The sequence below is a fragment of the Desmodus rotundus genome, chromosome 2 (assembly GCF_022682495.2).
Source record: "Desmodus rotundus isolate HL8 chromosome 2, HLdesRot8A.1, whole genome shotgun sequence".
Lineage (NCBI taxonomy): Eukaryota > Metazoa > Chordata > Mammalia > Chiroptera > Phyllostomidae > Desmodus > Desmodus rotundus.
Window position 1 is genome coordinate 200,703,408 of NC_071388.1, and position 13,091 is coordinate 200,716,498.

At 44.5% G+C, this 13,091-nt stretch overlaps 1 protein-coding gene across 1 annotated transcript in view; it reads right to left on the reverse strand.

Annotated features, from left to right (window-relative positions):
- Window positions 1-13,091, reverse strand: part of COL4A4 (collagen type IV alpha 4 chain) — a 112,487-nt gene that overhangs the window by 33,731 nt on the left and 65,665 nt on the right. The window contains exons 27-35 of the mRNA XM_053919143.1: window positions 11,555-11,662; window positions 10,889-11,107; window positions 8,670-8,831; window positions 7,484-7,654; window positions 6,787-6,930; window positions 4,761-4,868; window positions 3,715-3,896; window positions 2,792-2,855; window positions 22-96 (exon numbers count right to left, since the gene is read on the reverse strand). Coding sequence (XP_053775118.1) covers window positions 22-96; window positions 2,792-2,855; window positions 3,715-3,896; window positions 4,761-4,868; window positions 6,787-6,930; window positions 7,484-7,654; window positions 8,670-8,831; window positions 10,889-11,107; window positions 11,555-11,662 — 1,233 coding nt within the window. The remainder of the gene's footprint in view (window positions 1-21; window positions 97-2,791; window positions 2,856-3,714; window positions 3,897-4,760; window positions 4,869-6,786; window positions 6,931-7,483; window positions 7,655-8,669; window positions 8,832-10,888; window positions 11,108-11,554; window positions 11,663-13,091) is intronic.

The following is a 13,091-nucleotide window of genomic DNA, read 5'->3' on the forward strand; positions in this document are numbered from 1 at the left end:
AAGAAAAACATGTAGCTATACCTGGACATCCGGGGCTGCCGGGCTCACCCTTCGGACCAGGCGGCCCAAACTGACTTGCAGGACCTCCTTTGTCCCCTGGGAGTGATAAAGCACACATAACATTATTTAAGAGACCTTAATTTTGTCTCTACAAGGGACCTAATAATTTTCATAAGTTTATCTTTATAATTTGTCTTATAGTCTATCTTCAAATATGCCAGGAAAGGATTTTCTTTTAATGCTTTATTTTCCTACATAAGAACAAATGGAAACATTGATGCAAGATATGTGTAAATACATACAATTTTATCATTGATAACAATCATAGGAAACTGTAAATCTTAATAACTTTAGATTTTAAATTGCCCAGGATAGTTTCAAATGTAGGCATCTCCTTAAGAGATTCCCTGGCATGGAGTGACTCTGTCCTTATGTTGTGTTTCGACACACACAGAAATTGTCCCTGCTTCAGCTGCTGCCGTCACACTGCACGCTCTCTGCAAGGAAGCTCAGCTGAGTGTTCTTGTAAAAACACAGTCACAAACGGAGTCACACTTTATGGACAATCTCACAAGAGGTGGCACATTCAAAGGCCATTGTAGGTAACGACTCCTACGGTCCCACAGAGCTTCCAGACATAGGACTTATGTCATAGTGGGAGCCGTTATAAATGCAGGACTCAAGATGGGGCGGTAGGGGAGGGTTGCAAGAGACAGAGAGCTAACCAGGCGTGTTTGTAAACCCTGCCCAACGCTGCTTTCTAAAGGGTCCCGCCCACACCTTGTACGAGGTTCTCTTCCAGCTGACCCTACTTCGAGGAGTAGGGATCTGCCAATCCCGGTCAGCCAATCTTCGCTCGAGAAATTGTAATAAAAAGTGAGAATTTGAGGTCATTGGCTATTGAAGCAGAAATTTAAAAAAAAGTAGAGTCTCATAATGCCCTGATGTAAAGCATGTTGGAATGCAATCCAAAAGTACCCAGAAGATCTAGAAAGGATACTAAATAGTGAGTGACAAAACCAGTTGGCAGGTAAGGAAGAAACAGGCTGTGAAGAATGGCAGAAAAGTCTCGGGAGAGACCCATGGGTTGCTTAAGGGCCAGGCTCCATTGGCCAAATGGTCTGGCAGAATTGTGCCTCCTCTCTGTGGGCGCCAGAGTCTTTCACTCTATGTATTTTGAGTGCATTTCAGTTCCTTGAAAATGTTGCCTAATGCAAGTACGAAGGAAATAAGAAGTAGGTTTGTACTTTGGGAGAGGCAAAGGGACTAGAGTAAATTTATAGGGAAGTAGAAGAGGAGTGACTTCTGAAAATCTGGGAGCTATAAGATGTCAAAAGTCAAACACGAAAATTTCCCTCTTTGTAACCATTTCTGAAGAAGAGATCTCTATTATTCTTTCTGAATGAATGTGTACATTTTTTTTACAGACTTTCTTACAATTAACATGTTACTGATGTTGTTTCTGTCAAAGAGGAAAGCATGTATCATTGGAAATAAGGGAGAGGATTTAGGTGGCTCATTAATTAATATTTTATATTTTAAAGGGTTTTTTTAAACCATTTTAAAATAAAATATAACTGCATATCAAACCTGTGAATTCACAGAGTAGGATTAAAAAGGTTAATCATTTAAAAGTAGATTTAAAAAATATTAAACCAGCCCTGGCTGGTGTGGCTCAGTGGACTGAGTGCTGGCCTGCGAACAGAAGTCAGCAGTTCGATTCCCAGCCAGGGCACATGCCTGAGTTGCAGGCCAGGTCTCCAGTTGGGGGCGTGGGAGAGGCAACTGATCAATGTATCTCTCACACATCACTGTTTTTCTCCCTCTTTTTCTCCCTCCATTCCCCTCTCACTAAAAATAAATAAAATCTTTTAAAAAATATTAAACCAAAGTTATAGTAACCCAATGGTATAGAAAAATAGTAAAAGTATTAAAGGTATTATACAAACACTATACTTTAAGACAGCCTGATTTCTGTTTATTTTTGACATTGGGTCAACTATCTATTTCTGTTTTCCAGAAACGTGATAAAAGTAGAATGTAGGTTGCATTACAAGGCACAAGGTAAACTAAGGCCTGCAGCCTGTGTGTAAATAAAGTTTTATTGGCACTTAGCCACACCCTTTTGTGTATTAACTATAGCCGCTTTCATGCACAATTGAGCTTTCATGCACATTGAGCAGTTATGACAGAAGACCACAAATTAAAAATATTTATAATTTGGTCCTTTGAAAGAAATATATTTGCTGACCCTTGACGTAGAATAAAAAGTAACCTAACTGTACACTACATGTGGCTCAGGAAGTGTTCAGTGAGCTATTAACACCTGGTGGGAAGTCCTGGCTTTGGCCTTTGTGGGCTGTGACTCTTGTACCTGCGACCTTAAAAACCATACCTGTGGTGTCCTTAGAAGAAATTCTGGCCTCTGTGGGGCATGGGGCTTCTCAGCCAAGGTGGATGGGGTGCACCCACGTGGGTCCAATCTCCTCGCACCTGAGCTGAGGGAGCCACAGTCACTCCAAACACAGCGGAAAGGACACCCCCTGAGGGGGACAACCTGAGGTGCCCTACGGGCTTGCTGTTGTCTGTCTGGTCCCCTTGGATCTGAGCAATGGATGTGGATGACTTGGGTCTAAGTGTCTGACTATCTAGAAGAGCCTAAAAAGAACCCCTGGGGGTTGCACTTTGTTTGATCACACTTTGCTTTTCACGCAAAGGGTGCCTGCTCACAACGTCACAAACACCCAGGACTAGGAGACTGATGGCTGGCTGCTGTATTTCCAAACCATACCTTTGGGTCCTCTCATTCCATCAAGTCCGGAAGGTCCAGGGGGCCCTGGAATACCCGGCTCACCCTGAGAGTTTAATGAAACAGAAGGAGAACGGTAACTGGGTTTCACATACCAATGACACAGCATGACAAGACCCAGACACAGTCTGCCACCCCCATTTGGTGTGTATAACTTGCAGTGGGAAAGAAATTTGGAAATGCATTGCAAGCATGCTGCTGCCCGCGTCTAGTGTTTAAAGGTGGATGAAACTTCAGAACGGGGGCAGCCGTACCGACAGGGAGCATCCAGTTCTCTATACTTGATTGCAACGTAGTCACTGCATCACGTAACTTGAATTTTAAGTTTTAAATAAACTAGTTGATACTAAAAAAAATACTAGAAATCATGTCATGTCAAAAACTTTAAAAGTCTGTTTGTTTCCAAGAGCTGGGTGGCAAATTATATAATACATTTTCTAGAAGTTGTGATGGAGGCAACTATACTTATTGTACCTCCTGGCTTCCTGGGGGCCATTTTACTCATAATTTTAAGGACCAAGTCTATGTATTTACAGCAAAATCTGTGATATCTGTAATTGGATAAGAAGGCTTAGAAATAAGAATTTGGGTCATTTTTCAAATGACTCTTTATTCTAGTCCACCAGCAATCTTGAGGCAAGTCTCATGGAGCTGTGTTAACTGCGCTCGGGGTAGTACGTGGAGTAAGCAGCGTGGTCACCTATGTCGTAAGAACCAGGCACTGGTCAGAAATGACTATTACATCATGGCCTTCTGGAAGTCTCCATCTTTCCCTCAGCCAATACCTTAATTCTAAAAGCCAGGGAAAGGGCAACGATGTCCACTGACCAATTATGACAACCCATCCACATCCTGAGAATGCATAGTTTTATTATTTCTCCTCTCCCAAAATAACAGCCACTTACCTGATCACCTGGAAATCCCGGAAAACCAATGATCCCTCTCGGCCCAGGGAAGCCTGGAGGGCCTGGGGGTCCAGGAAGCCCTGGCCGCCCATTTTCCCCAGGCTCTCCTCTGTGAAGTCCAGGTGGTCCGGGTCTTCCCGGGTCTCCTCTTCTCCCCGGCATCCCAGGATAGCCTTTATCACCTGGTGGGGTTGGGAGTGTTACAGAACAATTGGAGGAATTCTTGGACTAGGCTGAGGATCTTGGTCCAACTTTTACGAGATGTAGTCAAAGGGATCGGGAATCCTAATTCCTGCTCTGAACCACATGGCAATGGTTTGGGGCTCCAGTGACCTGACCGTGGAAGAGGCTGCCCATGAACAGGCTCAGGGGTGTCCTCGGAAGGAGCCAGCATGTGGCATCATTCACATCAACATTCTCACTTTGTAAATGAAAGACTCACCCATGGAAGTTCAAGCATTTGACCCCTAAAAACTAGTTAAGGACAGAGCCAGGACAAGAACTCAGGTCTCATGAGAATAAGTCTGAACTTGGGGAAGAGGACACCAGAGTGAAGGTCGGATCCTTGCTGTGTGCTGTGTCTGAGGCAGCAGCACAGGCCAAGGGAGAGCTTTTCAGAAAGGCAGGTCCAGCCCAGCCTTGCTGATTCAGAACGTGCCAAGTGAAAATGACTTGGAAAATCTTTGTGCTATTATTCATTTTAATACCAGCCACCAAAAACAGGGTACTTTAAACCTGCAATAGTATTTTGTATATTTCTCAGGATTGATCCTACTTTGGAATATCCAAATCTATAAATACACATGAACTTCAGCTAAGTTCTAGCATGTAAAAGCAAAAAAAAAAAAAAAAAAAAAAAGGAAAAGAAGAGAAAAGAAACAACAACTAAAAAATCTACCGTAAGTTCATTGGTGTGTTTTTATATCTAAACAAGGACCTGTCTACTCTCAGTGTTACTGGAAAAATTGCCTAATCCACATGCTTGTTTGAATGATCTGTAAAGAAGTTAATGTATTCGATATGGTTAAAAAAACCAAAGTGTGTACCTTCTTCTCCGGGGGGTCCATCATCTCCAGGAGGTCCAGTGTCCCCAGTGGCCCCCGTTTTGGAAATTATAGTCATTTCTCCTTCATCTCCTGGGGATCCTGTGTCTCCTTTAGATAGTAATTATTCAAGAGCAAAACAAACAAGCAACACACGTGAGCCTTCTGTTGTCACTTCCTGTGCAGTTTGCAAACCCCCGCTTAGTCTGCTCAACTGCATATGTCGCTGGATTGCACAGGAGCAACACTGTTGGTTGACTTCCTAAAGGAAGGGCCATGCCTTTTGTACACCTCTCCCACCCTGCCCACCAACAGGGTCTGGTGGACAGAGAATGCTCGGTGAACGTTTGCTAACTCCAGCAAAACTGGTCTCTGTCTTAAGTGAAAAAGGACAGGCTTGAAAAGGTCCAGGTCTAAAATATGTCTCTTCATCCTGTAAAATCTGGATCACCTATCCGTGTTTTCCAGTTCCCCATCTTCCCCTTCCTAGCCACCCTCTATTATTTTCCTTCCATTAAAGGAACAGACACTTACCTCAACTTGGGTCTTCACGCAGAGAATTCCAAAAAGTAGGAAGGGTGAATGATATAGCTGCCTGATTTTCATAAGCACTGTCCAGTTGTAGAGTGTGTTGGGGTGGGCTCTTACCAGCTTGGTGAGAGCCAATTATTAACAACTCAAGAATTCTAGAAGCTTTACATCAGCCATTCTGGGAGTATTTGCACCATGATGAAAGTATTTATGCCTCGGTGGGACTAGTCATGCCATGGTGGGAATGTTCGTGCTACGGCTCTCAGCAACTACCAGGGAATTTATTTTAAATTTTATTTTGGAGAACCAGTTTATCAACACATCACTGGCATTCACCTCATTTTTTTACTTTTTTGATGGGATAATTGTTTAGTGGCATAATATCACTAGCACAACAAATGTCACTTAGCTAGCAAAGAGTGATTCTTTGATTCCTTGATTCTACATAAATAATTTATAGGCTAGTAAAACAAAACAATAACAGAATCAATCACCTGAGAAGTAAGAGTAATTTGTATTAACTAGGAAGCTATTTCCCCAAAGGGTTTTAAGGTTTTTACTTTGTTTCTAAACTCGACAACTATTCGTTCTCAACACTGGAAACGAAATGTTACCTTCACTCAGTGTAGACTCATGGCTAAGAGGTAAAAGTTAATATTGAAAATAGATGAGAATGCTTAACCAACTAATCTCAAAACTTTCATGTTCTACACTAGTAAAAACTTTTTAAAAATTTTTCAATTACAGTTGACATTCAATTTCTTTTCCGTTGAAAACTCTTACTTTAAATGTAGCTGGGGGGTTGGGGGGAGACTGAACTCGGAGCCCAGATGAAAGTGAACTCATTCCATTTCAGAGGTTGGCAAGCCACAGCCCAAGGGCCGAATCCTGCCTGCTGCCAGTTTCTGTACGATTCAGGAGCCATGATTGGTTTTCACACTTTTAGATCATTGGGAGAGAAACTCGAAACAGGAATAGTATTTTATGACATGTGAAAATTAGGTGAAGTTCAAATTTCCATCTCCATAAATAAAATACTTTACATGTTGTCTCTGGCAGCTTTCATGCTACAATAGCCTAGTTGAATGGTTGCAACAGAGACCGTGCTTCCTGCAAAGCCTAAACTATTTATACCTGGCTCCTTAAAAAAATAAAAAAATATTTTTTTCATAAAAGAATTGAAACAGAATTTGGGAGCCAAGAGCCCTGACTGCACCCCCTTCCTAAAAGGTGAGAATGTTCTCTGAAACCCAATAGTTATAAATCAAGGCACTTATTAATTTTCTTCTGTGAAGAGAGCAATTCATTAACCATAGTTCTGTGTAATAAGATTGAGAGGTAAGGAAAATGAATTTTGTTTAAAATTCTAAAACCAACACCACAGAACCAAAAGGCAGAGGAGGAATCCAAGCTGCAGGATGGTCCCATTTTATATGGGTTCTGATCAAACACCGAGAGCAAACCTACGCTGCATCACTGTGCCATTGACTGCATTTACCTTTGGCGCCTCTCGCTCCCTGGTCTCCCTGGAAGCCAGGCCAACCCTTCTCTCCGATGTCCCCCTTTCTGCCACGGTGTCCCTCGGGGCCAGGCTTTCCTCTCTCTCCAGGAAAACCTGGCAAGCCAGGCAGCCCCTGGGGTCCTGGAGAAGAGAAAGCATGAATTTTTAGGGAGAGGTTTTAAAGCCAGCATAGTCCCTAGATCTCTGCCCTGCTGTCCACCTGAGGTGCACGCTCCCGCCTGACTCTGAGTTCATAGTGAAGGTGAGCGGCCACGATGCATCTCATGCTGTAGAAGAGCAGGGATCTCCCACCCCCACGGGTTTCAAACACAGGCCCTTATGTTTCTGAGTCCTGATCCCATAGTGGTTACAGAGAACTGGGTGTGAGGCAGGGAGCTGGAGAAAGGAAGGGGCATCCAAATAGAAGCCCTTACACTACAATTTACAGGTTCTACCAAGTTCGTGAAGCAGAAGGTTTGTGGGTTCTGTGGCCCTAACATCCCACCTACCAAAACATTCTGCCACAGGAAATATCAATACAGAAGACAAGAAGAGGGGAGATGTCACCCAGGGAAGCACAGAGTCAGGCTCACAGAACAGAACATTCTACAGTGTGGTCATACCTAACAGGCTTCACTTGGCAGTGGATTTTAAGTTTATAAAATGAGGAAGATAATTGAAAAGTGCTACCCACCCTTGGGGCCTGGAACACCAGGTAGTCCATCGTCCCCAAAGGGGCCTGGGATTCCTGGGGGTCCTGGGGGTCCATCTACCCCTGGCCTTCCTGGGACCCCTGGGAGGCCCTTCATTCCAGCTGGTCCAGGAGGCCCTGCATCCCCTCGCTGTCCTTTCCAGCCCGGGGCACCTGAGACAAAGCACAGTGACAACAATGCGGGGAGGCTGAAAAGTGGCTTCACACACAGGCAGGGCATCAGAGTCACGGCAGGTTAAACGGTGCATCCGGGGCCAATGAATCCAAAGTGAAGTGGTGTTTACCAGCTAAGAGAAGACTAGTAGCTCTCGTCATTCTACAAACATACTTTTTCCGGCTGCTATAAAATGAAGGGCAGAAATATTTCCCAATAAGGATGCATGAATAGTATAAAGAGTTTTTATGGGAAATGGATAGGGGTAAAAACCAAAATGTTGTTTGTATTTACTCTTGGAAGGGTGGAGGGGTGGGTACAGAAACTAAAGACGAAAACTTTCCAGACACTACGGCCAAGTGAGTTTTGGTCAGCATGTTAACTGTGATGGGAGACTTGCGATGGAAATCAGAGCTACATCATCTAATATTCTTGGTGCTAGAAACAAAGTGACAGGGGCGGGTTTTGTCCCTCTCTCGTGTTGACCCTATGACAGGGCATGTTCCTGTGTTTGGATTGATGCAATAGGACTTACGTAACATGTGGCAATCTAGATGCCAAGATGAAGATCACATTGGAAGTAGTTCGCTACAGCTCTGTATTGAGAAATGCTCTTTCACAAGTTCCTATAGGTCTTCATGGGTACACCAAGGATACAAGGTCCTCACTGCTCTTTACCTGGGCTGTTATTTCTCAAGGTCATGTTTGCTGTGAGCAACCTTGACAGATGATATAACACCTCCCCGGGCACAGAAAGCAGGTTGTCTTCCAAGCTACTGAAAACCAGTGGCTCTGCTCTCAGGTACTGTAACCAGCTGTGTGCACAGCATCTGTCTAGCCCCTATTATGTCACTCCTGGGAGACCTGGGTGGCGCCGGGAAATGACACAAAGCAACAAGAAGCTCGAGCTACTTTCTGTGCGGGGGGGCGGGGGGGGGGGGCCGGGGGGAAATGAACTTCTTCACCTCTGACCCTGCCGACCCTTCACAGTTCTTGCCACCTGCTGAGACTTACCTGGACTGCCTGGAGCCCCAGGGAGACCCGGTGGCCCTGGTATCCCAGGAGCGCCTCTTTCACAGGAATGACCGGGTGGACCTGGGATACCTGGAAACCCAGCACTTCCCTCTCTGCCTTTAGGACCTTTGAGACCCGGGATTCCGGGCATGCCAGCTGGCCCTGAAATGATACAATTCACCTGTGACATTCACGGCAGAGTGCAGGCATATCAACACAGGAAGTCAACACTTTCATCCCGGCTCAGTGCTCAAACGGGTTAATTCTCTGAATGGGGAAACCAGGCATTGCTAAGTGAGTTACTTGATAAGGTTATGTAGACAACAAAGAAGTTGCATATGCAAATTGAAAAACCATGCAGTTCTTCCTGATTTTAATTAACCTCTAGCATTGCGGCAGGCTTCACACTCAATCTCCACAACACGTACACACCCAATTTGTGCTGTATTAATTTCCGTTTCTATTTATTGGAAAGGTAGTGTCATAATATTCAGAAAGAAAAATACCCCCCCAAATTCCCCATCCTAACCAAAAAGATCTATTTTATACTTTTGGTTCATAGGTATACATTTTTAAAGAAGTAATCACAGTGCACATTCAACTGTTAGATTATTTCACATTGAATATTAATCTGCAAATGTTTTCCATTTTGTTGTAAACTTTACAAGTATGATTGTAACTGCTAATGCTAATAGCTGAATAGTGTGTCTTTCTTTGAGTGCGTATGTGTGTGTTATTTAACCCTCTTTATTAGGAATAACACTATAGTTGATCTTTGAAACTCAGGTTTTAACTCTACAGGTCAACTTATAGGTAGATTTTTTTTCAATAAACACTGTAAATGTATTTTCTCTTCCTTATGATTTTCTTAATAGCATTTTCTTTTCTCCAGCTTCCTTTTATTATTAGAATACAGTATATAATACACATACCATACAAAATATGTGATAATTGACTGTTTATGTCATCCCTAAGGCTTATGGTCTAGAGTAGGTTAGTAGTAGTTAAGCTTAGGAGAGTCAAAGGTTACATGTGGATTTTTGACAGTGCGCGTGTGGGGATGGGGCTCGCCATCTCTAACCCCAGCGTCGTTTAAGGGTCAGCCGCGGAAGTGTATTTTCACAACCTTCATCTCCTGTTGAACACTGCCTTGAGATACATTTTCACAAGTCCGATAGTGAGATGATCAGACCAAAGCCATTTTCATTGACTCACATAATGTGTCCTGACATTCCAATTTATTGGATTTTTGTATACAAATATTTTGACTTACACACTACCAAGTTAAGCTCCCTGAGGACAGAGCACGTGGCTGACTCCCCTACCCTCCCACTTGCCCCGCACGATTGTACTGTCGTGGGTACCTAGTAAACGCTGGCCCAGCCACTGTTAAGAAAAGCACCACAGCCGGGTCTGTCCAAGTCCGGTCTGGGGTCCACTCTTGGTCGCTAACACCCTAAGGGCTAAAGTTTCTACCGGACTGTTGGGCCCCACCCAATTCTGATGGAATAAAACAGAATTCCTGAGTCTGGAGGCCAGAAGATGAGGATTCTGATGACCTTGTCCCACCCCCAGCCCAGGATTACTTTTAAGTTCATTTAAATCTGAAAACTTCTGCTGGGGATCCTGAAGAATCCTTAGAGATTTCAGAAAAGGATGTGAATCCCTGCCGGGACCATCTTCCCATCCTGCGTTTCTTCCCCGCTGCCCTGCCTGCGACCCCTGCTGGAGCGGAAGTCCTGTCACCCGTCTAAATCATGCAGCTCGTCTGCCAGGGCTCTGCTGGTGTCCAGCTCTCCCAGGGAGCACTCCCTGAACTCCTGCCCACGTTGCTCCACCCCTCTGAGCTGCTCTTCCTCCTCCGGCCTGTCCTGTCCTTCACCCAGGCAATGGCAGTGGGCGGGTCACACAGTCCCTGCTCCTTGGCTCTAACACACCGTCCTGAGTCCAAAGCAGGGAGACCAACATCTGGTAGCTGCCAAATCAAATTGATTTGCCTAAGCCATGGTGAGCTGCTCTGGATTTGAAAACAACCAATAAAATGCAAAGGCAACACAGGCTATTTGAAAGTTAACTGGGATGCCCACATAGGAGGGAAGGTACGCAGGAGACATTTTTATGTTCTAGATTTCTAAGTCAAGATATTGCGAATGCCCTTCAATGACCTGTCCCAGGACTGAGCTTGCTTTGTAGACACCGGGACAGCATAGCCCTCATACCTGCAGGCCCGGGATGTCCTGGGTCACCCCTGAGTCCTTTCAACCCTGGCATTCCTGAAGGACCCCTCTTTCCTGGGGGTCCTGGGTAGCCATAAGAGGGGTCTCCAGGGATTCCTTTCTGACCATCCGGTCCAGGTAAACCGGGAGGGCCTGGGGGTCCGGCAGGAGAGGAGCCCTTGTCCCCTTCCAAACCTGGATCTCCCGTGACACCACGAACACCTATGGAACAAAAATTGTTTCAAGCATTAAATGTAGAAATCTAGAACCTAAGCACCTATAAGACTGTTTTGATAAAAACACATTTTTTAAAAATACAAAGGCACTTAACAGGTATTGTTTTTGCCACCTTTTGCAAGGTAATAAATTGTAATTTTGTATTTCCTAAGTACCGATGACGATGACGTCTTCCTGACTGCTTGCATCCTCTGGCAAATAGACTGCCTGCACTGAGCCTCTTTTACAATGTAACAGACCAGCAACGGCCTATAACTCATGCTTCAGGTGAAAGAGGCCCCGAGAACTCACAAAATTATCACGACTCAGCTAGGAGCTTCATGTATTACTGAAACCCTTCCCCCACCACCTGGGGGTCTCAGGGCCATTGCCTTAAGAAGATCATCCAGTTTTAGGATGTGTGACTTTCCTAATGAAAAGCACTTTCCTTACCAGGTGGGCCAGGTATCTCTGATATTCCTGGTTTGCCAGGCCAACCTTTTTGCCCGTCAAAGCCCCTCAGCCCAGGAGCACCCGGAGGACCTGGAAATCCTCTTGGACCTAAACAATAACAATGAAACAAGGACTCAATAAGACACAAATCAAATGAGAGTAAAATAAGGTGATTTTTAAAAATCTCTGTTAAGCCTGTTTATGAGTATTTCTACTTGATGGCAGTAAAGATGCGGCCTTGTCTGGGTGGTAGAACTGTTTCATGAGTCACCTGCTCCAAGAAGGTGTTTCTTAGGCAGTGACCGATTGTGTTCAGGTACTTTCTCAGAAGCCACCCTGTGAAGGATTCTTCCTGAAAGCCTTTTGGACGAGCACCACCCTCCAGCTGAACCTTTCCGCATGTTCTCACGCTGGGTCTCAACGCAAATACGCGAGCATAGCCTGCCCTTCAGGGAGGATAGAGGCGGTGGCCAGCATGTGGCCTGATGGGAAGACACCACAGGAAAGGCCCAAGTCTAGTCCCTGCATCTCACTACGTTTGCCCTTAAGTCAAGTATAGGCCAAAAGTCCAAGTAAAAGGATTTGAGGGATTTTTTTAAAAACCTTCTTTGATTTCCTGTTAGGAGATACCTCAGCTGAAATGACATACAAATCATGAACTTCAGGTCTGAATGTTCGCTTCCCTTGAGGTGGAAGGTGCTGAAAGTGATCATAAATTGTTTTTATGCATCTATGACAAGGATCGGTACATGTGAAGATGAGCATTCGATCAGTCAACCAGCAAAGCTTCTCTCCACTGGTGGAGACATATACTTCCACACCCTGGCCCTTGCCTCATGCTGGGTGGGGTGTAGTTCCCACGCTTTGATCTGAGGCTTGGTCCTGTGACTTGCTTTGGCCAACAGGATATTAACAACCATGAAGCAATGAGAGGTGTGAACTCTGCCCATAAAGCCAGGCCACCCTCTTGCATTTCAATTACGTGAGATGAGCACATGCTGGTCCCACAGTGACCTGATCCTGCAGACCCCAACTTGAACTTGAGCCCAGGACCGACTCAACCAACACCATCTTAGGTCAACTGAACCCCCACAAACCTGCAGACCCAAAACAAAGGAAATAATTATTTGCGGTAGCCCACTGGGATTTTCAGGTTGTTACACAACATTACTGTGACAAAAGCTATTGGCCACGGAGGGTTATCAAGTGCCATTCATCATTGAACTTTACTTTTTTGTTGTATAGGACAGAAAGGTTACCTTCAGTAGCTCTGCTAGTGGTCAATGGATCGATTTAAGTGAACTCTGAATAAATAAAAGGAAATTGGGCAAAATTCTTTATGTAAATTTGGGGTCTAATGTAGCTAAAAAGATAGTAATTCAAATGAAGCAGTTTCATGAAAGCGGCATCAGGGATGTATGTATGTGGGCATTTTTCAGATTGTTTCTGGCCAGAAGTTTGGGTCTCTTGTAAAGCAGAATAGAGAAAACCTTATAATCAGTAAGCAAACGATCATTTTTTTATTCTTGACACAGGA